At 38.5% G+C, this 26,858-nt stretch overlaps 3 protein-coding genes across 6 annotated transcripts in view; 1 reads left to right on the top strand and 2 right to left on the bottom strand.

Annotated features, from left to right (window-relative positions):
- Nucleotides 1–490, bottom strand: part of LOC121504203 (flocculation protein FLO11-like) — a 19,665-nt gene extending 19,175 nt beyond the window's left edge. The window contains exon 1 of the mRNA XM_041778914.1: nucleotides 413–490. Coding sequence (XP_041634848.1) covers nucleotides 413–490 — 78 coding nt within the window. The remainder of the gene's footprint in view (nucleotides 1–412) is intronic.
- Nucleotides 1–18,103, top strand: part of LOC121507499 (rho family-interacting cell polarization regulator 2-like) — a 19,291-nt gene extending 1,188 nt beyond the window's left edge. Inside the window, exons 2-18 of one of the 3 annotated variants that reach the window (XM_041783905.1) lie at nucleotides 1,337–1,414; nucleotides 1,494–1,559; nucleotides 1,684–1,817; nucleotides 1,964–2,042; nucleotides 2,170–2,193; nucleotides 2,273–2,326; nucleotides 5,481–5,630; nucleotides 5,727–5,790; nucleotides 5,879–5,922; nucleotides 6,013–6,138; nucleotides 8,477–8,625; nucleotides 8,715–8,823; nucleotides 12,530–13,132; nucleotides 13,214–13,896; nucleotides 15,716–15,809; nucleotides 15,898–15,994; nucleotides 16,073–18,103. In XM_041783905.1, coding sequence (XP_041639839.1) covers nucleotides 1,726–1,817; nucleotides 1,964–2,042; nucleotides 2,170–2,193; nucleotides 2,273–2,326; nucleotides 5,481–5,630; nucleotides 5,727–5,790; nucleotides 5,879–5,922; nucleotides 6,013–6,138; nucleotides 8,477–8,625; nucleotides 8,715–8,823; nucleotides 12,530–13,132; nucleotides 13,214–13,896; nucleotides 15,716–15,809; nucleotides 15,898–15,994; nucleotides 16,073–16,143 — 2,439 coding nt within the window. In that variant the 5' untranslated portion in view covers nucleotides 1,337–1,414; nucleotides 1,494–1,559; nucleotides 1,684–1,725 and the 3' untranslated portion in view covers nucleotides 16,144–18,103. Of the gene's footprint in view, nucleotides 1–1,336; nucleotides 1,415–1,471; nucleotides 1,560–1,683; nucleotides 1,818–1,963; nucleotides 2,043–2,169; nucleotides 2,194–2,272; nucleotides 2,327–5,480; nucleotides 5,631–5,726; nucleotides 5,791–5,878; nucleotides 5,923–6,012; nucleotides 6,139–8,476; nucleotides 8,626–8,714; nucleotides 8,824–12,529; nucleotides 13,133–13,213; nucleotides 13,897–15,715; nucleotides 15,810–15,897; nucleotides 15,995–16,072 lie in introns of all 3 variants that reach the window. The other 2 variants (XM_041783911.1, XM_041783896.1) reach the window with 2 other exon arrangements.
- On the bottom strand, nucleotides 17,609–25,932 carry vrk3 (VRK serine/threonine kinase 3). Of its 2 annotated transcripts, none has more exons than XM_041783933.1 (16): nucleotides 25,847–25,932; nucleotides 25,213–25,427; nucleotides 24,964–25,128; nucleotides 24,729–24,845; nucleotides 24,469–24,615; nucleotides 24,175–24,321; nucleotides 22,386–22,441; nucleotides 22,232–22,298; nucleotides 21,775–21,859; nucleotides 21,582–21,684; nucleotides 21,400–21,492; nucleotides 21,181–21,313; nucleotides 20,728–20,845; nucleotides 20,528–20,586; nucleotides 20,302–20,439; nucleotides 17,609–18,101 (listed from the first exon to the last, which is right to left on the bottom strand). In XM_041783933.1, exons 2-15 carry the CDS (start codon nucleotides 25,424–25,426, stop codon nucleotides 20,303–20,305), a joined length of 1,641 nt encoding a protein of 546 aa, XP_041639867.1. In that variant the 5' UTR covers nucleotide 25,427; nucleotides 25,847–25,932; the 3' UTR covers nucleotides 17,609–18,101; nucleotide 20,302. The 2 variants fall into 2 exon arrangements, with proteins under 2 accessions (XP_041639867.1, XP_041639859.1); XM_041783925.1 differs by having other exon boundaries at nucleotides 24,729–24,848.
- Between the last annotated feature and the right edge of the window lie 926 nt (nucleotides 25,933–26,858).

The raw sequence follows: 26,858 nt of genomic DNA on the forward strand, positions 1-26,858 counted from the left end.
CAATTTGTTAGTTGTCGCCTTGGCCAGCTTTCAAAGTAAATACTCGATTAATTTGTTGCAATGAATCAGTGATTCTGAGACTGTTGTAGAAATAAGCCAGTGCTTGAACAATGTTACAAGTGCTTCTAATGCACTGAGTGCATGAAAGGCTTTTTTTTTTACGCAAAACTCCAGTCTTGTGAGGTGATTGGAAACAGTGTCCTCTTTGTTCGCTCTGCTCCAGTGGAGAGAATTAATCCAGCTAATGACCTCTAATGTAAGGAAAAGGCTAAAAACACATCTGACAGAGAGGAAACTAGGAAACTAATTATCCATATTATTCTGGAGTCTGCTGAGCGTTTGTGTGGGCTGCACATATAGCTATTTACAGCACTGTTAGGGCCTGGCTTTCTCTATTTATTAGCTAGTTTACATCATCATGATTGTGCACTCTCATAGCTGTGACCACCTCAGGGTGCAGGTCTGAGTCCCTCTTGTATTCCTTGGCCATGCCGGGCAAAAGTGGTCTTCCCATGGGGTGTTTTATCTGTAAATACTCACTGGTATGACACCTTTTTTGTTCTAACTCTGACCAACTCCAGTTAATCCACCCAGTTCGTAGCTAAGATTAGCGGTTTAACTGGACCCCCGACCTGGTTTCCCCCTGAAGCCGAAGTCCACACTGTGTGGTAAGAGCATAATGGAAAAGCAGGGTAAATATTATGATTTCAGATGGATTTTTACTTACAAGTTTCTGCTGATATTATAAGAAATATAATCTGTGATGTTTATACCAGCAACAAGTGATCCAGTCAGACAGATTTCTCTCCTGGTTTGGATTTTAGTGAAAGACAATGGAGAGCAGATGTCACCAGTTGCTCTGCTTCATGCTGGCTCATTCACAGATCCCATGTTTAATATGGGTTTGGCTCCTGCTTGACAGATTTAGAGTGGTTTAAGTCTATAATCTCTTTTGTGGCTAGATTAGCTGGGGCACGACCCTCTCTTCCTACAGTTTCTCTGTACTATGGCGTAATCTCCACGTTTAACTTGCAGTAGAAGGAGTCAGTATTTACACACTTGCACAGAATGGTTTTATATTCTTGGGCCAAACTTGGATGTAGAATTTCCTGTGTAGAGTCAGCCATGAGACTTCCTGTACTCTGGTGTTGGATGTGGAGGGGGTGGAGAAGTGGGGAAGGAAGGGGAAGAGAAGCAAAGACAGACTATACGCAGCACTGTTGTTGGCCTCTGTGGCTGCTGCATGCTTGTCGTTGTCCATATCAGACTTGAAACAAAACACGGTGGCCAGACCAAGGAAGTGAAAGAGCGGTTTCTATCCTCTGTTTCCACACAGATTCTCCCTCTGTGACCTGTGTTATTATAGGTATCTTTGATGATCACAGAGCAGAAGAAAAAAGTCACTCACAGTGAGGTAAGAGGAGAGCATGGACATTTTTGCTTCTAATGTCTCCTTGTTGTATAATTACAGGACATGTCCTTTGGTTTGTTAGGGCCACAACGCAACACTCAATGCTCCAATCATGCTGGAGGAGTGAGACCTCTCCTCTGCTTAGCAGGTGAGCAGAGCTCTGTGAGTTTCCCACAGGCAAACTAGTTTTCTTTATGCCTATTTTGAATCACAGAGGCCTTATCAGAAATGATCCCATGCTCTGTATCTCTCTCTGCCTCTCCCTCCCTCAGCCCTGTTTGATCCAAGAGAAACGTGCCTTGTAAGGAAGCAGGATGTTCACGGGCTCTGCAAAACTGCCACCCACTAAAACCCCCCAGCCCGAGCGGCTGGATGAAGTGTACGCTGCCTTACGCAGAGGCTTACAGTGAGTAAACACATCTCAGGCACTGTTTGTATTCCTTATGGTGAATGGCTGCCAGGTGAAATACCATCTATGACGCAGGAAAAGACTGCTTTTTAGTCTTAAAATGATGTTGGCTCAGTAAGGTAACACATGTTTGTTGCTGTCAGGTCATACCTGCAGGTCCACCAGCTGGAGCTGGAGAGTCTGGGTCAGCAGATCAGAGAAAACAAGAGGAATGGCCGTTTGGTGAGAGCCCATTCTGACAGAAACCAGTCACACCAGTATCGTCTGTCAGTCAGATGTTTCCGGTCCTCAGTGAGGATGTTTCCCTGACTTTGATATGCTAAATGTTTTCTTGTTTTTGTCTTTGCAGGGGTCGTTGTATGAGCAGGATAAGGTGAGTTTCACTCACACCTGTTGCTGGTTGGGTATTATTAGTTTTCCCGTCATGTTAAACAGTTTGTTTTATTTTGCAGCAAGTGAAAGCCATAGAGAGGTTTATGCGACGCTTGGAATTCCACCTCAGCAAGGTGTGTATGAGTTAAAGCATCTATAGAAAATTCTTATTTATTTAAACATGGACTCGCGAAAAGAATCATATTCCAATAAAAACTCAGAGGACTATATGTGACATGAAAGACACTGAGAAAACTAGTGACTGACTCTTGAGCAATATTTTTCAAAGTGAGGGTTTTTACTCACTAGAGGATCGTCAGGAGGCACAGGGTGGTGACAGAAATGTGGAGGGAAGAAAGGAGAAATTAGTACGAAATAAAAATTAGTTAACAATATTTATGATTATACCATTTAGATATGCCTTTTTTAGAATTTACAATCACTGCATATCCAAGTCTGTATAAATTCTTTAAAAATACTAATAAAGATTTATTTATTATATATATTTATGAAAAAATGAGAGATTATGCTAATAATAAATCCCTGTTGATTATTGTGAGACACAGACTGTGAAAGACAGCAAAAATGCACTTATATGACTATAAGACAATAATAACACTAGAAAAGCACTCAGAGAGCGCAGACCTCCGCCATTAGCCCTATCTCCCAATAATACAGAATCCTTTAAAAAATTCCTGAAACCAGACAGTGATCCGGATCACTCCCAAAATCTAATCAGTTCTTCTTTATGCCATTTCTGACATTTCCTGAAAATTTCATCAAAATCCTTCCACAACTTTTTGAGTTATGTTGCTAACAAACTAACAAACAAATGAACAAACCCTCCTGATCACATAACCTCCTTGAGGGAGGTAATAAAAATAAGGAAACATATTATGATATTGTATGTGTAGTTTGGATTTTAGCTTCATAATGTACAAGGAAATTGAGAAATCTTGCCAGAGGGTGATGCTGTATGGATAGGGTGACCATATGTCTGAATTTGATGGGAACGGTCCTATTTCAAAGCTCCATGTTCTGACAGAATTGTCCCAGTTTTTCGAATCAGCCATTCAGATTTTAACCAATTGACATACCAAACAATGCACCATGGATGGTTCTAACACTGGACTGTCTGTATATAAGTCAACCATTTGCTGTTGCCAAGGTTTGTTGCTGTTTAAAGTGATAGAAAAAAAATCTCTATTTAATGATTCATCTGTACATGTGTCGATCAGTCTCAGCTTGCATCTGTATTTATTCTTGCCCAGCTTATCATACTGACAGGACCTGCTGCATAACATCAGTTAGGCTAGCTGGCCTGCCTAAAAGGAAATTAACATTACAATAAGAGCACCAGGAGAGTAAGATCCCTTAGAAAACTACCAGGTAATGAATATGCTGCATATAAAACACACTGCAAGTGTCGATTTTCAGTTCCCTGTTGTGGAAATGCAGACATACAAAGCCATATCAAAACCAGCTAAATTTGGCCACAGTACTGTTATGTTCTATTCAGCGAGATAAACGTCTATTAAAACCAGCTTAATAGCACAAATATGTTTGATTACATTAAGGCAATCCTTATGCCACTGTGCATAATTCAATATTTATAAACAATATGGTCTAAACATAGTTACATATTAAGAAGTGACTGATCTGGCACTGGCAAACTTATTATAGAATTATAGAAATTACTGTTGAGTCTAGTTCAATTTTCCAAACAAAGTTTTGGTTGATCTTGGTAGATATGATTTTCCATCTGCTGAGTTTTTCTTTTTTTTTTTCTTTTTTTTTTTAAATTGAACTGTCCTTATTTGGAGGTTTGCAAAATTGGTCACCCTATACCTACAGCATATGAGGGTCTTTGGTATAGCATTGTTTTGGGGCCCCTGCTCTGCTGAACTGATTTTTTCTCTCTGGCCAACGCTCTTACCAAATCTGCTTTTGGATGCCAGAGGCGACTGTTCATGTTGTTCAGTTTAAAGAAAAACAACCTAATTCTAAACTTTTGGCTTAGCTCCAAAATGCAGGCTGGCACAGTTGGAAGCTAGCTGGAACGATTATTTCTATATTTAGTTACTGAAGGGGCAGATATTTGCTCAAGGAGGTGGTGGAGAACAAAAAGGAGCTAAAAGAAAAGGAAATCTGTGACATAATTGGAGGGACAAGAATTCAATTTCCAGTAAATGCTTATGTTTGTTTATTTGTTAATTTGTATCCCAATTAGCTTAAGCTAATACTCAGGCTGTAAGCTATTCATCCTGGGGTCCACAGTTTACATTGTGACAAAACAATTGATACAACTACATGAATCACAACAAATGAACATGAGACAATACATCACACAACAGCACACAACAGACATTTCAACAGTTGTTTTTTGTTGCCTGTTGGATATGTAGATAGCTTTAAGGCTTGTACAGTATGAGGAAAAACATAATGTATGATGATGACATTGTTCAGTATCACTATGATGATATGAAGTGGGATAAATAATCAAGTATCAGAATCAGCTTCATAGGCCAAGTATGCTTACCCAGCAAAGAACCTGACTCTGGTCACCTAAACACTAAATTGACACAATCAACATGATAAAAAGAAATGCAATAATATGTGAGTTACATGAGATTAATTAAAATCATTTACATTGATTAGTGAAATGTGCATATAAGATGAGACATTTTACCTCAGTCAGTCAGTTTTTAAACAATTAAGGGGGTATTGAAGATTATATTAGTTATAACTCACCGTTTTTTGTGCTGTTCTTCATGATTTACATAATATCTTCGTTGTAACCTGTTTGTCCTGATCCCAAAATAAATCCACCACAAAATTAGCACTAATTAATCTGAGGATAGCTGAAAGCTAGATTGAGCATAGCCAGTATACTTAGGCCTCCATCCAAAAAGCAAAAGGCACACACTGAGCGAAAAATAAGAGATGGTTTACATGAAATATGTTTTCTACTTTAATGCTATAAAATCAGACTGTTGGCATGTTTTCACTGTGAACACTGTCATTGCTACAACACTGACGTTACAGTTTGATATGCAGGTAAAAAATTAGACATTTGCTAACAATTTGCTGAAGTGACGTTTGGTACAAATGCTGCATTTATGGTTAGTTCCACTGCTCTGAGGTGGCAAAGTTACTTAAAGCTGCTTTAATTCTTCTGTCTTAATTCAACAAAAACCCTCAGTTAGAGAAATATATGGATATGGTTTAATTGATTTTTCTCTCTGGGTGATAATTCACAATGTCATCTCTGTATGATGTCCTTTCCAGGTTGAGGAGCTGTATGATGCTTATTGTATACAGCGCCGACTACGTGACGGAGCAAGTAAGATGGTGGCAGCCTTTAATTCAGCCACTGGCAGTAAGGAGGCCAGAGAGAGCCTGAGTGAAGCTAACAAGGGCTATAGGGAATGTACAGAGGTGAGTGACTGTCCTGAGCCACGTGTGTTTTTATGATACACAATAAAATGATCACTCTTACATTATCTAAAGCCTTCCAACTTTCTATTCCTGCAGCACATGTGCTCACTTGAGAATGAAATAGAAAGCCAGATGGGAGAATTTCACGTCAAGATGAAGGGTGAGTCACTTTCAGTCCCATGACTTGTTATTGACTTCTTGCTGTGTTAATCCAGCTCTCATTCATTACTTACTTTTCAACCTTTCAGGCCTCGCAGGCTTTGCCCGGCTGTGTGCTGGTGACCAGTATGAGGTGAGAGACATGAATACTAGCTTGTAGACACAGATATTGACAGAGTAGCTCTGTTCACTGCCTCACATTGGCTATTTTTGGCCCCATTAGGTCTTAATGCGTTACGGGAGACAACGCTGGAGGCTAAGAGGCCGCGTTGAAGTCAGCAACAAGCAGATATGGGACAGTGAGGAGTACATCTTCCTTCCTCTCATCACAGAACTGCTGTCAATCAAGGTAATGAAGCTGTTAAGTTGGCTTTATAACTTTTATTACATCTTTATTAATACAAACAACACAAATAAATAGGGCAGAAGAAACTGTGAAACTTTCTCATTCTTTCTTTGCCACATGGATTAAAACTCACTTGCTCTGAGTCACAATGTTAATCTCTAAAAACGGGTCATAAGGCTAAATAAATTTCCAAACACTGGGCTGATTTAGAGCTAATGTTGCACAAACAGTAGAAAATGGGTTATTTTTTGCAGACTGTATGCAGCTGTGATTTTGTAAAGATGTGTGCAGTATATCTTGTGTTACTTTAGCAAAAAAGGGACAAGAGCTTTCATGGAGGGCTCACATTAAATAAACAATAGTGCCCTTGTCTATAAAAGTCTCTTAATCTGACCAAGATGGAGCCATTTTTTAAAGAAAAATCAGAATATAAGTCCATAGACAAAATACGAATGTTGTCAAGTGTGACACCTAAATGATGTTGACAGTTTTGTTTACTGCTAATTAGATAATAAGCATATAATAAGAAAGACCTTAAAGTTGTGTTGATGAAACAAGTTAAACAACCAAACATTTAAAATTCAGCCCTGTGTGTTAGCTTTTATAGAGCAGACTATTTCTGCTCTGCTGTAGCTCTCAACAGTCTCTGCCTTTGTAAATACCTCTTTTAGAAACAGCTCACACAGCAGTTTCACAACAACACTTATCACAACACTACATGTGTCACATTTAGTTTATTATTCATAACAGGGAACTTTCTGCTTGGAAAAGATTTTTAAAAACTCTGCTGCTGATAACCTGATTCAAACTGGATTAAAAAAATACTTGTTTCATGATTTTCATTACCTTTACTTTTTTTTTGTTTTTTTGATGAAAATGAGATACCATGGGGGTTGCCTCTGTGGAAATGAGGGATTTACCAATGTATCAGTTAACATCAGTCCATTTGCAAATAATGTAGCATTTAGGAATGCAAGAATTTGGAGTTGTGCTAATATCAGGTATGCTGATATTTCCAAACTTATTTTAGCCAATACCTGGACCTTTACTAATACATGCTTGCCTTTTTTTATTGTTAGGAACACCAAGTGTCCCCTGTGCAAAGAGAGGCTAGGCCAAGCAGAGCTGAGAGAGGAGCAGGGAAATAGTCTGGTTGTTGTTTTACGTTTGTGGCTTCATTCAAAATGTTCAGGACTCGCTGTGAGCCTTCTTTAGTGTGTGGCACCATAGGCAATTACCTATACCTGTATATTTTATTTTATGTTTTAGTTTTTTCTTTGGCCTCTTTATTCAGGGAGGAGGACAGTGGAAAGAGTCGAAAACAGAGATGAGAGAGTGGGGAAGAGACGTAGGAATTAATTTCTTAAATGCACAAAATATATTAGGGATGCACGATATTGGATTTTTCCCGATATCTGATATGCCAATACTTGCAGATTCATTTTAGCCGATACCGATATCGATACCGATATTTAAATATGCTCTTTGGACAAGAAATTTCAGTCCTTTGGACACACTTTAAGGTTTGAGGATGACCAAGAAAACAAACTTTAGTCCTTAAAAATACTTCAAAGTTTAAAGAATGAGGATAAATAAAGAAATAGACCTATACTGACATAGGTCTGTTAGTTTAGCCTAAAATTCCGGTATATGTGGACAAAATTTACAGTCGATAAATGCTGAAATACACAGACAAAATATCAGCAGAAATTTTACTATCTGCCGATACCGATATTTGCCTTTTTAAGCTAATATCTGCCGATACTGATATCAGACCAATAATATCATGCATCCCTAGAATATATCACCTGTTGGGTAAACTCTGACTTGTTTTCATTGTAAAACATGAAAGAAAATATTGACAGTTCTGGAGTTTAGTACTGTCTCTGAGAAAGATGCAGTTTATAGGATCTGTCTCAGGAAAATGTAAGAGAGAAAGAGAGAGAGAGAGCAGCTGCTAGCAGCATTTTAAATACATTCATCTCATAGTTCATTTGAAAAACAGACACAGAATTATTAAAAAATAAATTGGTATTGACAATCAGCTAAATTGTTAAACACCATTATTATAATCAGCCCCTATATTCAAAATCAAAACATCAGTATGAATGTGTTTTATTACCTTTTTGGACTTTAATGGACAGCTATGACATAAATGCATAACTCTAATAATGGTGTGGCTTCACAGACAACATCCATATGTTGATTTAAATCTTTGACAGTCTAATTCTTGAACTAACTGCATGTTTTCTCACATCTATGCTGGATAAAGTATGTTTTTAATTTGGATTATATTCTTTGGATATTATGTCTCTGAAATTTTCTTGCTTTGGTTGTCAAGGTGACGGAGCTGAAGAGCCTGGCCAATCATGTGGTGGTGGGTAGTGTTTCCTGTGAAATGCTCGACCTCTTCTGCCCACTTCCTCAGACGCTCGCCGTGGATATAAACGACCTTGGGACAGTGAAGCTAAACTTGGAAGTCACCTGGAGGTACATAAACATGCAGCCTGGTTTACTTGTTCAGCATGCTTATTTAGGTGTGCTGTTGCTCTGTTCTCACTCTCTCCTTTTGTTTTTAGTCCGTTTGATAAGGATGACCAGACGTCGTCCAGCAGTACAGTTTCCAAACGGCTGCTGTCCAATCAGAGCCCTCCTGACACGCCTTCCATGCGGGAGCAGGTGTTTTATGTGAGTCATGCTAAAAGAGAAATCCTGTCATAACTGGCCTGTCCATGTTTGTTTTGTGTTTTAAGGTTTTGTTAAGTCTTTATTTTCACTGCACATACACATTCTCTGTTTTACTCATGGGTATCATTACTGTCATTTTACCGGCTTGTTCTATTTCAGCTGCTCCCCAACTGTTTGGTGTGTAGCGGTAGCACTGATGTATGTGAGGATATTCACAGAGCAGTGTGCGTGAGGCCATGTGGTTGTGGGAGTGGTGTGCAGAGCACCCAGAGAATGAATGATAGTGGTAGCGGGACGTGTGACAGCAGCATGTATGAACGGAGCTGTGGTCCTTGTAGCTGTTTAATAGTGGTTGAGTAGAACTCCAATATGTCCCTCCTCTTCCTCACCTCACGTGAAGAGCATGCCTCGTGTCTGGCCCAGACACAGCCGCCCGCTGATGGAGGCTTTCCTCAACGTCATGACGGAAAGGATGGCATCCTCACGTTTTGAAATCAGCCATACGACACCCCGATTCACCTCTTTACAGTCGGTGTGTTGGGACGTAGTTGTAGCTGTAGTTTAGCAAGAAATCAGAGTACAATTTAAAAAAGATTGAGTAATCAAAATAAATCAACTTAAGAAAGTAAGTCTAAAATTTTTTTCTAAACTGAAAGGATTGTTCAAAAGAATTTTTCATTTCCTGGGTCCTAACTGGAAATAGACTGATGATGTAGTATGACCTGTAAAATGAGAAATTATCATAGTTTTATTTGCAACACTTTTGCTATATAACTCTGAACATGCAAAAGGCACTCAGTGATCACTTCATTAGGTTCACCTGTTCAACTGCTTATTAGGACAGATGTCTGCTCAGCCAATCACGTGACAAATACATTTAGACATGCAGACGTGGTCAAGGAGAACTGCTGAAATTCAAACCGAGCATCAGAATGAGGAGGAAAGGTGACTTATGATACTTGGAACGTGTCATGGTTTTTGTGGTGTGGCAGGCTCTCATGTTGTTTACGCCAAATTCTGACCCAAACATTTTAATGTCGCTACAGAATTCAAGACACATCAGGCCAGGTAGTGTTTTCCAATCACTTTTGACTTTTTTTGGTACGTCTGTGCAAATTGCAGCCTCCGTTGCCTTTTAGCTGGCGCCTAGTGTGGTCTCCTGCTGCTTCAAGGCCCATCTTGTTGTGCATTCAGCGTTTGCTTCAAGTGGGTATTGGAGCAGTTTTTGCCTTTTTATCATTTTGAACCAAAACAGTCACTCTCATCTGGCCTCTGCCATCAACAAGACACGTTTGCCCAGAGAACGTCTGCTAACTTTTCAGTCCATGCTCTATAAACCAAAGAGATGGTTGTGGGTAAAAATCTCAGTAGATCACCAGTTTCTGAAGTTATTCAGACTAGCTCGTCTGGCACCAACAACTGTGGCACATGCAAAGTCACTTAGATAACCTTTCTCACCCATGTTGATGCTTAGGTTGAACTTTAGCACATTGTGTATACTTTGTCTACATGCTTAAATGCTGTTAATACTGTTCAGACATCTGTGTTAATGAGCTGTTCCAAGAAATATAGATGAGGACAAACTTTTAGTGCCCTTTGAAAATTTCAGTTTTTTCCCTGGTATTTTCCAAGTGCTACCAAACATCTGATTTTATTTTTTTTAATTCTATTTTGGATGCTGACATTATTTTACCCTGCATACAGAAACAAAATGATTTCACTAAAACCAAAAAGTATCAGGGTCAAAATTATTAGCCTCCTTTAGAAGTAACCTTTTTTGTTGAGCCATAGCACAAACCACTGTTATGAAATGATGTAATGTAAAGAGAGCCACACAGTACAGAACAAGCCTGGCAGAGGTAAGAAGAGAAAGATTTCAAAGAATCTGGAAAGAAAACTAGTGAGAGATGTGTCTAAAGACCCCAGAACAACTGCCAAGATAGGACAAATGACTAAGCCAGGTCAGGGATGGTAGTCTCAAAGAAGACCGTCACTAGAGCCCTGCACAGGAATGGACTGAGAGGTTGAAGACCAAGAAAACATTCCCTTCTGCAGAAGAGACACCTTCAAGCCAGACTGAAGTATCCTAAGGACAACCTGGAGAAAGATTATACATACTGGAAGTGTGTCCTTTGGTCAGATGAGACCAAACTAGAGATCTTTGGCCATAGAGGCTTATGTCTGGAGAAAGAAGGGAGAGGCATGTAACCTGGAAGAGCACCTTCAAACATGGTGTTAATAGTGTTATGCTGTGGGATTGCTTCATAGGAACTCGGAATCTCATAAAGGTAGAAGGAATTATGAAGAAGTAGGATATGTGATGGTTCAGAAAGAAAACCTCAAGCAGTCAGCAGCAAAACTGGGTCTAGGTCGTCACTTTGTCTTCCAACATCATAATGACCTGAAATATATGTGGCTCCTGGTGAAGAACTACCTCTAGAAGACCAAAATGAACGTTATTTACTGGCCTGCACGAAGCCCTGACTTGAATCCCATTGAAAATCTTTGGAACTGAAGACCAAGGTCCATGCCAGAAAACCATCAAATCTGGAGCAGCCTGAGAGACGCACTAAAGGAGAATGGGTTGGGATTGCTCAGGAGACGAGTCTGAGACTTGTTGAAAACTACAAAAAATAACTCCTGACTGCTATCCAGCAACAAAGAGACACACCTGACTATTATACTTATAGACTTATAGGTTTGACCTTGGTGGTTTTTGTTTTTTGTTAAATCATTTTGTTTCTGTGTGCAAAGTAAAAAAAATAAAAGCATCCACAATAAAACTAGGAAATACTTGTGAAAAACTGAAATTTTCATAGTTGGTTAATAATTTCATCCTTATCTGTACCTAATGAAGTGATTGTGAGTGCCTATTTATATTATCTGCTGTAGTCAGTGGATTTTGTGATCTGTTTACAGGCATTTTTTAACTCTTTGAGTGTTTATTTTGAATCACAAAAATGACAAAATCATTTTATTTGTGTATTATTAGAAATAACAACTACTTACAAATCAAATAAAATCTTAATGACGCTTTAACATTCATCAAACACCTTAGCTCCAATTTTTAAAGGTCTTATGATTTTAGATGATTTAAACAATAATTTCAGTAATTTTCAATTAATTAAATCAAGTTGCACATCATTACATAAGGCAGATTTTTCCAGTGGTTCTCAAACTTTTTCTATCATGCCCCAATATTTGGAAAGAAACAAAGAATTTCTTATCAACCATATACAGTGTTAAATCATCATCACGCTTAGCCTCAATAGATGCTGTGGAGTTTTATAATGAAAAGGTCACAGTAGACAAGAAAGTGTGATGGACTCAGATTTTCTTGGCTGTTGATTCAGTCTGTGAAGCTTCTGTTTCTCTCATTAGATGTCCATCTGGGGAACTTTTATTTTGTTGTCTTGCTGAGCTGGAAATTTGCAGCCTCAGTAGTATAAACACACACATTAATTTATCGGTCCCTCGTGAATCTGATAATTTTGACTTTAGTTCCACTTCATATTATTTCATCCTTTGTTGCCTTCCTTTACTGCCTCTACAACCTGGTTTGAGAACCACTAGATAAAATAATACATCCGTTTTATTAATCAAATTCACATATAAAGCTGCATGTAAATAGGGTTTGTAATTGTATCTTTTTAGAGGTGAACAGTCATAATTAATAATCGCTCTCTGTGCTTTCTCTCCTATTTAGTCTCTGCTGAAGCGACAGGGAGAAATGGAGAACGGGACAGTCTGGTCCAACTCCTCTGAATCCTCCGATGACTCCTCCAGTCCAGCCCTGGCTCACCATGCTCAGAGACTCACTGCCTCTAACATCCTGCCCACCTCTCTCACCTCTCAGCTGTCGCTAACACCGCACAAGTCCAGCGCATCCACGCCATCGCTCTCCTCCAACCAAGAGGAGGACGAGACGGAGAGCGGGGAGGTTTTCTCTCAGACTGACACCGTGCCAAACGGTCACCTGCAGACTCGCACCGAGCAGAGAGACTCTACCGTGACTGACAGGGCGTCTGTCCAATCAGCTGACGCCTCTGAGACTTCAGCGGATGTTTCCTCTGTAGCTCTTGTTTCACAGGTGGAGACAAAAAATGCTTCTGAACGAAGCGTCCCTCAGGTGTGTGTCTCAGTGGTGGAGATAAAGGCGGATGAATGTGAGGGCTCACCTCGACAGACTGGGGTAGGGGACAACAGCACTACAGCTGCAGGAGAGGGACAGCAGGAGGAAACGTCAGAGAAACACAGTGAATCATGCCCGTCCAACATGGAGTCAGAACAACCAGAAGATCCTTCAACGGTGAGCTCTGTTAGTCTTTTATTCTAATTTATGAAAAATTGAACACAGTTCTGTTTTAAAACGTGTGTCTTTGCTCTTTAGGTTCCTTTTCCTACTTCGGTAAGTTTCTCCCAGGAGCTGGAGACGGCCCTAGAAAGTTTCGACTTTCTCAACTGCTCTGATCTCGATGAAGATGAAGAGGAAGAAGAGCAACAAAAGGAAGACAGAGAAGAAAAGGAAGATGAAGTGCAAGATAAAGAGGAACAACAGAGAATGGAGGACAAGACAGCAGAGGAAGAAGAAAAAGATGGGGAGGATGGTAAGGAGAAAGAAGACCAACCTAAAATGGAAAAAGAGATAGTAGGGAAAAAAGAGGAAAAGGAGGAGAGTGATGGGGAAGATGAAAAGGAACAACACAAATCAGAGGAAGAGACAGTAGAAGAAGAAAAGGACGAGAAGAAAGATGGACTGGGGGAAGAAGATGAGAACATAAAAAGCGAGAAAGTGGAGGATGAAGAAGATGGGCAAGATGAAAAGGACCAACACAAAAACGAGATAGACAAAAAAGATGAGGAGGAGGAGCTGCAAGATCAAGAGAACCAAAAAGAAATCAAAGAAGAGGGTGATGAGCAACATTCAGAGACCCCAAACAAAACTGAAGAGGAGACGTTGAAGGAAGAAGAAAAGATGGAAGATAAAAAGCAAGATGAAAACAACCAGAATGAAGCAGCAGTTGAGAAGACAGAGGAAGAAGAAGAAGAGGAAGAGTTTTACTCTGGAGGAAGGTCAGTATCAAGGTTTCCAGGTCTTTTTTTGTGATAAACATTGGTCATCAGCAAATATGAATAGATACCAGTAGCCAATGTTAATCTGATGTGTCATGGAAATTTCTGGCTTGTTTCTAGTTCACCCTGACTTCTCTACAAACGATATATCTTTAAGATTCGTTTACCACAAACTTATCAGTTAAACTCTGATAGTGGGAGTGATACACCAAAAGAAGGGGTGAGAAAAACATTGGTATCAGTGATGGTGGCTGGCTTAATTGTTAATTTATATATTGGTATTTGCGTAGATTTTCATGATCATTGCATTTCTAGTTTTTGTGTATGAGCTCTAATGGTGCGTGTTCACTATGTAATGCTGGCTTGACTCGTTTCTACTCCCATTAAGGATCATACCTGGTGCTTGTTTTTTTATATCGCCTCTGGTGAGGCTTCAAGCCAGCTGAGGGGACACTAAAATGTGATATTAAGACACCACTGCTTGCTGTGTGGTTAGAGTATTTTCACCTGGAGCACCATGATTGGGATGTCTGATGCAGGAATCAAATCCCCCTTCTCATTGGTTTCATACTGCTATATGACCTCCCAAACTCTCCTGTACTTCTCAGTAGGATTTATTTTGTCATGTTGCAGCTTTATGCGACAGTAAAAAATATTATTTTTAATCTCCACTCAGTACCCCATCATGACAGAGTTATAACAGAATTTTAGAATTTTTTGCAAATTTATTAAATATAAAAAAACTGAATTATCACATTGACAAAAGTATTCAGATACTTTGCAAAAAACAAAGCTCAGGTTCCTCCCATTTCTCTCAGTCTTTGCCGAGATGTTTCTGCTCCTTGATTGGACTCCACCTGTGGTTAATTAAATTGATTGGACATGATTTGAAAAGGGGGCTGCACAGAGGCACAGGGGTTAGCGCTGTTACCTCACAGCAAGAAGGTTCCTGGTTCACTTCCTGGTCAGGGCCTTTCTGTGTGGAGTTTGCATGTTCTCTCTGTACATGTGTGGGTTCTCTCCGGGTACTCTGACTTCTGGTTACCTCTCCCACTAAGGTCCTTCTCCACGCTCGCTCGCTTTTGCTGTATGACCAGCTCTTGTAAGAGTCCTGGTTGTGCAAAACTTCTCCCCATTTGAGAATTATGTGGGCCACTGTGCTCTTGGGAACCTTCAGTGCAGCAGACTTTTTTGTAGCTTCTCTCAGACCTGTACCTTGCAACAATCCTGTCTCTGAGCTCTGTCAGCAGTTTCTTTACCCTTGTGACTTGTTTTTTGCTCTGATCTTCATTGTCAGCTGTGATGCCTTGTATGGAGAGATGTGTGCCTTTCCATATCATGTCCAATTTATTTAATTTTCCACAGGTGGACTCAAATAAAGGTGTAGAAACATTTAAGCAAAGACTAAGAAAAATGAGAGGCACCTGAGCAAAATTTCAAGTGTTTTCGTAAAGGGTCTGAATACTCATGTCAATGTGATACTTTAGTTGTTTTTTAAAATAAATTTGAAAAAAAAAATCTAAAATTCTGTTTCCACTATGTCATAATGGGGTACTGAGTGTAAATTAATGAGAATAACAAAAACTTTATTCGACTGAGCATCAGGCAGCAACATAACAAAATCGACAAAAGTGAAGCAGATCTGAATACTTTCCAAAAGCAGTGTCTGTGCAAAATTAAAGTGTCTTCTTCATGATACAGTACACCCCATTTAAATATTTCACTCAGTGTAGACTTGTATCTAGTTTCAGTGAGGAGTTTGGATGTTTACCGAAGGCGTTATTAAGCACCGTGCACATCCTTTTTGTCTTTTCTGCAGCTGCGATGAGGAGGAAGGAGGAGAACTGGAAATCCTGATGGAGGCCCCAGAAGGATTTAGAAACTCAGATGAAGATCGTTTCTCTGATTCACAGGTAATCAACTGATCAGCTGAATCGCAGTCTTTGAGTCTTTTTTATTTCTTAAATCAACTAAAAAAAGAACAAAAACATTTTTAAAAAGGAGTCAAGCGTGGAGGATGTGCAGGACTGGTTACGTCGACTTAATAGATCCGAGGACTTTCAGGAGGACATGGAGGAAAAGGGAGGTGAAGATAATGGTGAGAGCTGAAGACTAAGTCTGCAGATGTTCATGTGACCACAGACGTTTTTAATTTGCCATGTTTTTAATCTTTCAGAGGAGGAGACATCACATGATCAGGAGGAACGTCCCACTACTCCGGGACATTTGGCCACTACTGTGTTTTAATGTCATGGTGGATCCATAGCTAAAGCGTTTCTCTCACTCTGATCCCCATCTCCTCTCACTCTGTGAGGCTGGAGGCCTTGAGGATGTTCCACTTACTGCTCAGACAAACAGGCTCTCCTGTTAGGGCGGAGTTTGTGCACATATTTGCCTTGTTCTGACCGAGAACGATGAACCTCGAGGTTTCTGCACCTCAGCCATGACTCAAAGTCCCCAACCCACAAAATATAATAAGCCCTCTTTGGTTCACTCCATCACGTTGCCTGGGTTTAAGTGGGACTCCACTTTGTTTACACTTTCATGAACTGTTTCTGTTGTGTGTGCATTCAATGTCCAAACCATTTCAGGAACAGCTAAAAGCGGCCTTGTTTTTGGTTTTATAACCGTGCATTTATGATCTAATCCCATGATTTGTAACAGTTTTATAAGTTTGAGTGGATGGTGGAGTAGGATCAACAAAGAAACAATCGCTGAGCTGCCCTGTAATGTAAAAAAAAAAAAAAAAAAAAAAAAAAACTATCAGTATTTGTGGATGTAAAGAACCATGGAGGTTATAATTTAACAGTGTTAAATATGCGTTCAGCCCAGAGCTCTTCCCCTCATGTGAGGAAAGAGTCATTGAGCATGTGACGTTTGAGGATTTTTTTATTGACGTGCAGCGGACAAGGAGCCATTTTTAAAAACAGGATCTTTTTAGAGAGACGTTCAATCAGAATAACCGAACATGCACAAGGAGTGAATAAGTTACATTCAACTTTAAAATTAACATCAGAAAAATATCAGGATGAATGAAAACAGGTGACAGACAGTTCTCATTCTCATGTTTTTACAGTCAGTGTAAACCTGTATTAAAACCTGCATGTGTAACTGCCTCACACTGCCCGCATATCTGTATAAAAGCTCAAATCATCATTTCAAGCGTGTAAGCTCAGCTCCCGTGTGAGGAAGCCACCAGATCTGTAACTGTAAAAAGAAAAAAGATGCCTCACAGGGGCGCTATAGTCTCAGTATCATGCTTTACGTTTTTTTAAAAAGCCTCCTCATTCAGAAAGTGCCTCAGAGATGTAAGGTTTCAAAATGCCACGACCAGAGAGAAAAGGCAGAAGAAAACAGTGTTTATTTTCTGAATTACTTTAAGAGTGTGCACAATAAGAGATATTTACTGTTTCATATAAAAAATTGTATATGTCTTGAAATGTTCAAATGTTTATGTTCAGAAATGTTTAAAGTTTATAAAGGTTTCTTTAAAACAAAGATGATTGCTGATGTGTTGAATGAAGGTGGTTTTAAACAAACATCACAATAAAACACAAAACTTCCAGATAGATTTAATCATTTATAAACACTCCTAAAGTGAGCCTGGCTGTCAGATCACAACTAAATGTCAAAGGACTCCAAGGCACTGTTTTAAAGGAAGTACAAATAAAGTTTGCTGGTATGATTAAAAAAAAAAAGCTGATGAGTCATGTGAGTCCACATCTGTCTTTACTTGTCTTATAGATTTGTTTTAGCACGATTTCCAAAAAGAGGAAAATAACAAACACTTCATTCACACCGTCAATCCTGGTCTTTCTTCACATCATGAGTGCACACACTCATTAAAAACAACATTTAATAAAAACATTTTCTAATCAGCTGAAACAAAAAAAACCAGTCACTAAAATAAACTAAAACCAGAATTCAGCAGAACTCTAAGAAACCTGTAAACTAAAAAAAGGAAAAATCACCCAAACATGTTAAACTTGAAATACTTTAAACTTACAGTGCAATTTGTGAAGAAATAAAACATGCGACGAATGTTTCAATAATTAAAACTCATCGACATCACTCATCACCTGGTGTTTGCAAGTTTAAGTTTACACTCATTCAGCTTTCGGTGCAACAAGACATGCAAGGTTAAAATGATGATACAAAGACTAAAAACACAAACTCCACCTTCCAGGGATCGTCATCTTGTGTTTCTGTTAAAGTAAAGCAGACATAATTAGACATTTTATCCACACAAAACTCACAACTTAACAATGATAGATGTCTTGGTCTATTATACTTGTTAGTTTTCTGTGTGGACGACACAAACATGTTCCCCTTACTTTTCAACTGATCTGTTCATGAACAGAGGTTCAACTTTCAAAGTCTGGGTAGGGGGCTTTAGTGTAAAAATTAAGCTGCAGCATTTTTGAGTATAGAAATCTTATTCAAAGAGGAAACAAATCAACAGATTCTTGATGACAGCTTTAATCTAAACTTTGAATTATCAACTCAGAGGACTGTAGACAATATTACAGCCATTCCACCACATCTTATCATTAACAGCTCTGAGGAGGGGAGGTCGTGGATTCCCTTTAGAACAAACTGTCTAAATTGTACAAAAAACATGGGCGACTTTTCCATGTATGAACGCTGTCAAAATTTTCCATACTATAATATAAATTATGTGTTTCAAATTCTCTAAAATCTTCAGTATTTTGATGATTCCCTGGTCTCAAAGAGTGCAGAAACTTCCTGATCTTCAGTCATATTTTTAGCCAAAATTGTTTTTGCAGCAAAGACAGAATAGAGTTCGTCTGCAGTTTTTGAGAACTGAAATCAACAAGTTATCGAATATTCGATGTATAGGACTTCCATTTATGGTACTATGATATCAAACAGGTTCAGAATGATCCTTAAATGGAATACAATAAAAAATGATAATTTCTCACTTAGGCTAAATATAAATAGTTATCTCAGTGTGTTCCCAAAGTGGAGGCCGGTACACCTGAAGGGGTTGCAAAACATTAGAAGGGGTGTGTGTGGAATGCTTTCCAAAAAAATAAAATATAAAAATAAATAAATAACTTAAATGAACCAAAGTGGTACATTTTATCCATTTTGTAAAAGGAAATCCTTAAAATTACCTCAATTCAAAATTAAACCATAGCTATTAAGTCAGATTTGAGGTTACATAAACATAATATGTACAGAAAATCCTTAATATGTAAACGTCTTCACAATGCTTTGTGCATAATCATATGCTTTAACCACCTCCAGGGACAGCAGGGGCCCCCAGTCTCTGGCGCTGTAATTTTAGGGGTCAAGGGCTGAAAAGTTTAAAGAACCTCTGGATAATAATAAGTTAATAAGAATATCACTGTTAGTGGTTGTTACCATAAGCAATCTTTTTCCAAACAAAATCTTTTTCCTGTTTTTTTTTTTTTTTTACAATCAGCAACATTAACTATATCAATAAACACTAAAACGCCTTACTACTTTACCTTATTAGAAAGCACATTGATACATCTTTAAACACTGTATATTGCTTACTCCTAATAATTACATTTAAAAAAGTATTAACCCCTAAAAGCCTGATAACTCAAATAACAACCAGCAAATTCTCATTCTCATCAACAAAGAAAACTTGCCATAAAATGCATCACATTTGAAACATTAGGCTTTTTTGGCAGTCGATAATCCCATGGAGGACATTTTTGTCATTTATCAGATTGTTTTCAAAAGGTTTTAAATAGGGGTGCACCGACTGCAATTTTCTGGCCAATCATCGATCTATAAAAAGCCTGACCTGCCGATTCTGATTTTTTTTTTAATAACTGACAGCATACACCTTCAATGTTCCCATCTTATTTTATTGAAAAACATTGAACAATACCCGTGAAACAATACAGACTTGTTGTTTTAACTGCACGAGGTAGTTCTCTCAAATATAAACGAAAAGTTTAGAGCATTGCTGTCCAAACTACTAAATTATATCAGTTCCTTTAGTCTTTCAGTTTTCACATTTTAGTAGGTAGAGGTACATATGAAACTGATCTTATCCACCGATCTTATCTAAGTATCGGCCGATCACCGATCCCCCAAAATTAAGGAAATTGGTGCCGATTCCAATTTTGGCCGATCGATCAGTGCACCCCTAGTTTTAAAGGAAATTATTGATCATGTTAATTAGATTGAGATCAAATATGATACAACAGGGTTTAAAGGGCTACTTCAACTCAGTAAAACCATGTGGTTAAAGGTGTTGCAGAATCCCTTATTTTACATGAAAACAAGGAAAATCTTCTAAATAAATTTTTCAACCTAAGTGTTTGAACTTATTAATATAAAGCAGATTATTCTGAATATCAGACATAATCCTGAAGCATACGGTCATACTTCAGAGAGGCTCACCTTAAAAACTGAACGGCTGCTCCAGTGACCCGCCCATAGCAGACAAGGTGTCACTCAGTGTGGCCTTTAGCGCTGAATAATCCGGCTGCTCAGAGTACTGCAGAGCCATCACTGCTGTCAGGTAGCTTTGAAATGCACCTACACCACAGAACACACACAGGCACACAGATATATCAGCACAGAACAAAAGAAAGGAGACTTTTTATGCATAAATATTTCAACTTACTGGAAACTCTTTTCTTCCCAAAGCAGTGACTCAGCAGTGCAGGAACATCTTCCACGTACCTATGGCAAGGACATTTTAAACTTTTTTTATTTTACTTGCATTTCAACAACAACCTTTCCACAAAATGTAGAAAAGGAGGCATACAGCAAAATTCAGTATTTTTTAATGTGCTAACGGTGTGTTAAGTTGGCATGTCTCACCTTTGTTTTAGCGTGGCGACCTGGTCTGGGTTTGTAAGTTCAGTCCAGGGCAGCGATCCTGTGTGCCAACGCAGCATGCAGTAACCCAGAGACTGAAGGTCACTGCGGCGAGACGGAGCTGAAGCAGAGAAGACACAACAAAGTGACCACAACATGTGTTTGCTGTCCCAGCTTTACCCTGATACATATAAACACAAAAACAACCTTCAGATGAACAATCTGTTTTTTTATTGTGTCTTCAGATTAGGGGAATGATAAAGGAAGCTTTTCACACATCTTCATAAGGTAGAATCTGAGTGTGGTAATGTAGTACAGTGTTTGCCTGGTGGCTCTGGGGACAGATGGATTGTGGGATTGTGTAGGTGTCCTCTCATGGTTGTTCTTTCAGCAGCTTGTAGAAAAAAATTTAATCTGATTCACTGACGTTAGTGGAAGAATAAAACGGTGACTCACCTGCTCCCTTATGTGCGTCCAGGCTAATAAACTCTATGGTGCCCTCGTGTGGCGTTCTGCTGGCTTCACGATAGTCTACATGCCGCCCACCTGGACAGTACCTGAACGCATGGCAGTAACCCACCAGGTATACCTGAACAGATACACATGAAAAGAGCGTTGAATGTTAAATAACTTACTATATGGAATGATTACTTTTTAAAAATAATCTTGTCTTACCTGAGATTTCTGTTCTAGTTTGATGAAAACGTTTTCTGAACATAAATCCGCATGAACGTACTCGTTTGAGTGGATGTACTGCAGCACGTCTAACTGGAGGAGGGAGAAATGTTATTGTTGTTAAGAGTGAGGAGGGAATAATTGTTTTTAGATTTACAGGCTGTCTCATGAATAAAACTCACTATTCTACAGGTGAGCTGAAGAACAGTTTTCTCTGACAGACACTCCTCTTCCTCCTCCATAACAGACTGAAGACACTGGCCCATGTTGGGAAAAATCAGAAACCTATATTTGGGGGGAAAAGTACACAAAAAGAGGATAAATAAATGTAAATATCTTGTGTTAGAATTAATATATGAATTACATTTTTCACACCTGTAAGAATCACTATGTAGACCAAAGCCAACACAGGAAGGGATCCCCAGAAAATCCATCCTATTTTGTTTGATCCACTTTTCCACTAAAGGGACACAAACAGGTTTTAATAGGAGGATTAATGTGTGAGGTGAACATAAAACATTACACTGCTGACAAACCAGCACTGAACTTCAAGAAAGCACAAGTTTATTTTGGCCTGATGCTGCTCCATTTCTTTTTTTCCCCCCCATTTCTTTAAACCTTCTACTGCTTGATTGTCTCCATGGTTACATTTCTGATACATTTCTGTTTCTTGCAACCGTTTCAGCTATTTTAACAACAGTAAAACTTTAAATTTGCACAGCTCCTCAAGGACAATAATGAGGAGTGAGGTAAATGCTTCACTCTTTAATCAGAGACACTGTCCTACTGTAAGCTGATTAATAACGGAAAATGAAACACACTGAAGCCTCACCTGATGGAGGTTTAGCAGCTCTCTGCAGGAAGTTCTGCTCATTGAAGATTCTTCCATCTTTGGCTCCCTTACAGGGAAAAGTGCAAAACATTTACATATGTATGAATTTCTACCTAATCATCACTCCTTTGGACAGTCTTGAGGACTTTCTTACCAGTTTGAGGATGTGGTTTGAGTCCTTGGAGTTGGATCTCGAAACTGTTTGCAAAACTGGAAAAAAAGAAAACAGCATTATTTAATTTCAGCTGTACAATTTAGTGCTGTTTTTATAAGAAAATATTACATCATCAAGAAAAATGATGTTTTATTCATTCAATTAAGCCAGGCAGGGCCGCTCATAAGGGGGGATAAATAGGGGAGCTTTCTGGGACCTAGCCAAACAAGGGGCACATGGGCGTCGGCAAAATCATGGTCCATTGTAAAGTTAATCCGTAATAACTAGCTTTAATCTTAAAACTGAAAAATTACCACTCTTATCAAATCAACAAATATAGGATTTTATTTATTTCTGCTGTAGTTTTTTCTTTCTAAACCCCTTTTCTTTAAACAGAATTACCTTTTTTGGTATTGTTAACAATATGGATGGACACAGTGAATAAGACGATAAGGACAGTAATGTCAGACTGTACAGCTAAGCCATGATGTGCACAAACATCAGGATGCTAGAAAAATAATAATAAAATAATTGTGAAAAGGGCAAAAGTGAAGAAATGTATTAAAAGGGGCAAAATGGGCCAGAAGTGGCAAGAAAGGGCAAATAGTTTCAAAACTGACTACTGCTTGATTGTCTTCTGGTAAATTTCTGTTTGTTGCTATCTGTTCTATCTATTTAAAAAAACAGTAAAACTTGACATTTGCATCTCCCACAGCGCCTTAAAAAATGGTCAAAAAAAGTGTTAAAAATAGCACCAAAAGTGGGTCAAAACCAGCAAAAGGAAGTGGCAACAAAAGGTATAAAATTCAAAAATTCAGAAAAGAAGTGGCCAAAATTTGCAAAAAGTGACAAAAAATGAAAAAAAGCATAAAAAAATGTACCAAAAAGGCCAAAAGAAGAAAGGGGAAATTGGCAAAAAGAAGCAAAAAAAAAAAAAAAAAAAATCGCACAAGTGTCAAAAATGGTTTAAAGTGGTAAAAAAGTGTCAGCTAGGGGGCAGAAAGTAGCAAAATGGGTTTTATGAGACAAAAAGAGTCAAATGGCAGCAGAAATTAGTTCAAAAGTGGCAAAAAATGCTGAAAAAATGGCTAAAAGTGTCAAAATGGTATAAAGAAGTAGCCAAAATGGGGAAAAAGGACCAAAAATTGGGAAAAAAATGGAAAAAAGAGGTGGGGAAAATGGGCAAAAATGGCAAATAAATGTCAGCCAATAGGAAGAAAGCAGCAAAAATTGGTCTTAAGAGGCAAAAAAAGTAGCAAATTGCAGCAGAAATTGATTATAAGTGGAAAAGCAGGAAAAAATGTGGGAAAAGTTATGATAATTCTTGCTGTACAGCACTAGCACACTCACAGGAGGGTAAATCAGCCCTTTACATATTCTGTACATGGAGTAGAATATGTATTTATTTGAGGATAACTTCTTTAGATGAGTCATCTCATTTTATAGGGGGTCCTTCCATAAATATATGGATGAAAATGAACATTGCAAGAGAAACACAGCAGGACATTAACACTGACCAAAACACAAATAGCTTTCCCAGCCCAACCCAACCAGACCCACACCTACCAGCCCACCTAGAAATGCAAATACACATACTGTAGTTATTAATCAATACATGTAGAGATACACAGACTCTTTATTTTTAGTCCTGTCTATAAAGTTGACCTTGATTTAACAGTGAGTGTGAAGACTGAGTGATTAGCACCATTCCCTGTACGTTCACTTGAATACTGTCAGAACAACAGACTGTATACGCTTCAGTCTGACAGTATTCCCCCAATACACTCACCTTCATAGAAGATCTCTGTCATGCTCTGAGTGAGCAGTTTTCCCAGCTTCCACTTCTTTCCTGTTGTATCTGTCACCTCTTCACCTTCCTGCAGTGGCTCCACATTAGCTGCATGCTTTGCTTTCTTGGCTTTATTTTTACCTGTCACTAAGCATGTAAAAAACATATTACGAGCTTGTTACTCTGACAAAATTCTGGTTTTAAATTCACTGAGGGATTTAACATTTACACTTCCAAAGACTGAACTGAATGTAACCTATTAAAGATATGCAGCAGGGCATAATTTTTCTTTACCTTTTGAAGGAGACTTGGTGGTTGGTGAAGAAAATGGGGAAGAAGCAGCCCTTGGAGAGCCATCTACTGTTAATTCTACTGCTTTACTCCCAACTTTATCTCCCACCTGCTTCACAGCAGGGCTGGAGGGTTTCACCTTTCCTCTGACTTCATGGGGATCCAGTCAGAAGTAAAATGGACAAGGAAAGATTGTGGCATAACGGTGAGAGAAACTCAATTTTTCCAGAGGATTTATGTTAGTAAGTGTATTTTTCACTCACCAGTTCGAGGGGATTTTCCTGTAGGAGAGGAAGACGGGTGTAAAGATGTCTCTACCTCAGTGTTTGGTTTAACTGAGTGCAACTTTGTAGGAGTTCTAACCAATCCAGCATTGTTATCTGCTGATACAAGTAAAAACATTTATCTGACATAGGAAGGCGTAAGCTCACCAACAATTTCATTAAGAAACAAACTAAAACTAAGTGTTGTTAAATTTGACATCCTTTCATCCATTACCTTCAGTTTTGTCAGCTATGACAGGTTTAGTAGAAGACACCACAGGTGAAGTGACATTACGAAAGGTGAAAGAAACCTCCTTGTCCAGACGTAGGGAGTTGCGGGTCTTTCGGAGTGCAGGACGAGCTGTAACTGGAGTTGATGAAGTGAGGGGGGTTGCGAGGGCTGCAAGAATAAAAACACAATCACAAAATCTATGGAAAACACCACATTAGTCTTTTTACAGTATTGCCATAAATTCACTTTTACTTTCTGTGGGTGCAAAACTAGTGCTTGAAGCCAGGCTTGTTTTAGTCACTGATTCTTCTGTCCATTTAGATGGAGAGAGATTTAAAGACAGAGCTGAGATCACTGGTCCAGGCTCTTCTTCAGAGGAAGATGGAAGTTTCTCTCCACATGAAGGGCAAAACCTGAAACCAGGCTGCAACTTTGTCCCACACTGAGGGCAGAAATGAAAAGGCATCCTGGAAGAGACCAACAAAAATACTATTTTAACATCTATCTATCTATCTATCTATCTATCTATCTATCTATCTATCTATCTATCTATCTATCAGGGTAATTGTTGTGTGCAAAGGTTAGATTCTCGTGTAAATCAGTTTAATAAATCAGCAGCCATTACACCATTTATGGATTAGAAAGATAGGTCTAGAGCATTTCTTACTGGAATTATACCAACATATGCCACCTCCTGTTTAAAACAATCTGTGTAATATGATCTAGCTCGTTCAAACTTCCTCAAAATAAACATAAATCTCCTTCTGGCTGGGCGTATAGTACTGTTACTGGTTTGGCCATCTGGTTTTCAGGAAAACTACTGCCCAGGCAAAAAATAGCATTTAACAATGAATTTGCCAGAAAGAGTCAAAAGTGTGTAAACTACCTTCAAACACTCCTCCTGACGATTCGACTGTTAAACTTCCGGGTTTGGACATTAGTTTCTTCTTCACACAATAAAAAGATCTTGTGTTGTAGCTGTCCAGCGGAGGAGTGCCCCCTTGTGGCGGATGGGGGTAATTATATCCAAACTGATGACAGAAGGACCTTTGCCATAAACAGGCTCCAGAGCGTTATCGTTATATTAATGTATGTGTGTTGGATCAGTAGCATTAGTGCTAGGACTTATCCTGGCTACAGTTGCCTGATTTTGGAGCTGAAAAGTGTGTGAAGCTATCATTTGGCTCTGAAATTAAGTTATTTATTCATGCTTCTTTTTTACTACAAATTTTCACCCATTTTTGTCACTCTTTGCCATCAAACCAAATTTTGCTGCTTTTTTGCCCATTTTCACCCCATTATAGCCACTTGTGGCCCAGTTTGGCACTTTTCACTCATTGTTAGCATTTGTGGTCTGTTAACGAATTTTTTTTTTTTTTTTTTTTTGCCCATTTTAACCCATTTTCCCCCCTTTCCACTTTCTAACCATTTAGGGGGCAATTTTTGCCACTTTTTCTTGAAACTTCCAGTCCCTTTTTGCTCTGAAATTTTAGGTATTTTCATGGGTATCTGGAAAATTTATTTGAAGATTTTGATTACTGATGTCCTTTTAGATCATCAGTAATTTTACAGCCATTTTCATTGAATTTAAAAAAAAAAAAAAAAAGGAAATTTAGGTACGTTTTATTTCAAATTTGTGGGAATTTTTTTGAAAATTTTTAGGAAGTTCCATGGAAAACTTGTACTTGGATGTTGAGGTTTTCTGATAAAGTTTCACTGAAACATTTGGGAGATATTTGAAAAAAAAAAAAACAGGATACTGTTTATGGGTTACTTTTAAATATGTAAGAATTTTCATAGGAATTTTAGGTAATTTATTTGAAAATTAAGGGAATTTGTGTGGACATATGGAAGGAAAATTTCAAAGATATAAACCAACACAGTTCTGTATTTTCTGC

The sequence above is a fragment of the Cheilinus undulatus genome, linkage group 1, assembly GCF_018320785.1.
Source record: "Cheilinus undulatus linkage group 1, ASM1832078v1, whole genome shotgun sequence".
Taxonomy (NCBI): Eukaryota; Metazoa; Chordata; class Actinopteri; order Labriformes; family Labridae; genus Cheilinus; species Cheilinus undulatus.

Coding starts and splice junctions, on each gene's coding strand:
- vrk3 (XM_041783925.1), bottom strand. CDS start 25,426: ATGCCTTTTCATTTCTGCCCTCAGTGTGGGACAAAGTTGCAGCCTGGT. Junction 21,314..21,399: donor AACTAGAACAGAAATCTCAG/GTAAGACAAGAT, acceptor GTATCTGTTCAG/GTATACCTGGTGGGTTACTG. Junction 20,440..20,527: donor TGGGAAGAAAAGAGTTTCCA/GTAAGTTGAAAT, acceptor TCTGTGGTGTAG/GTGCATTTCAAAGCTACCTG.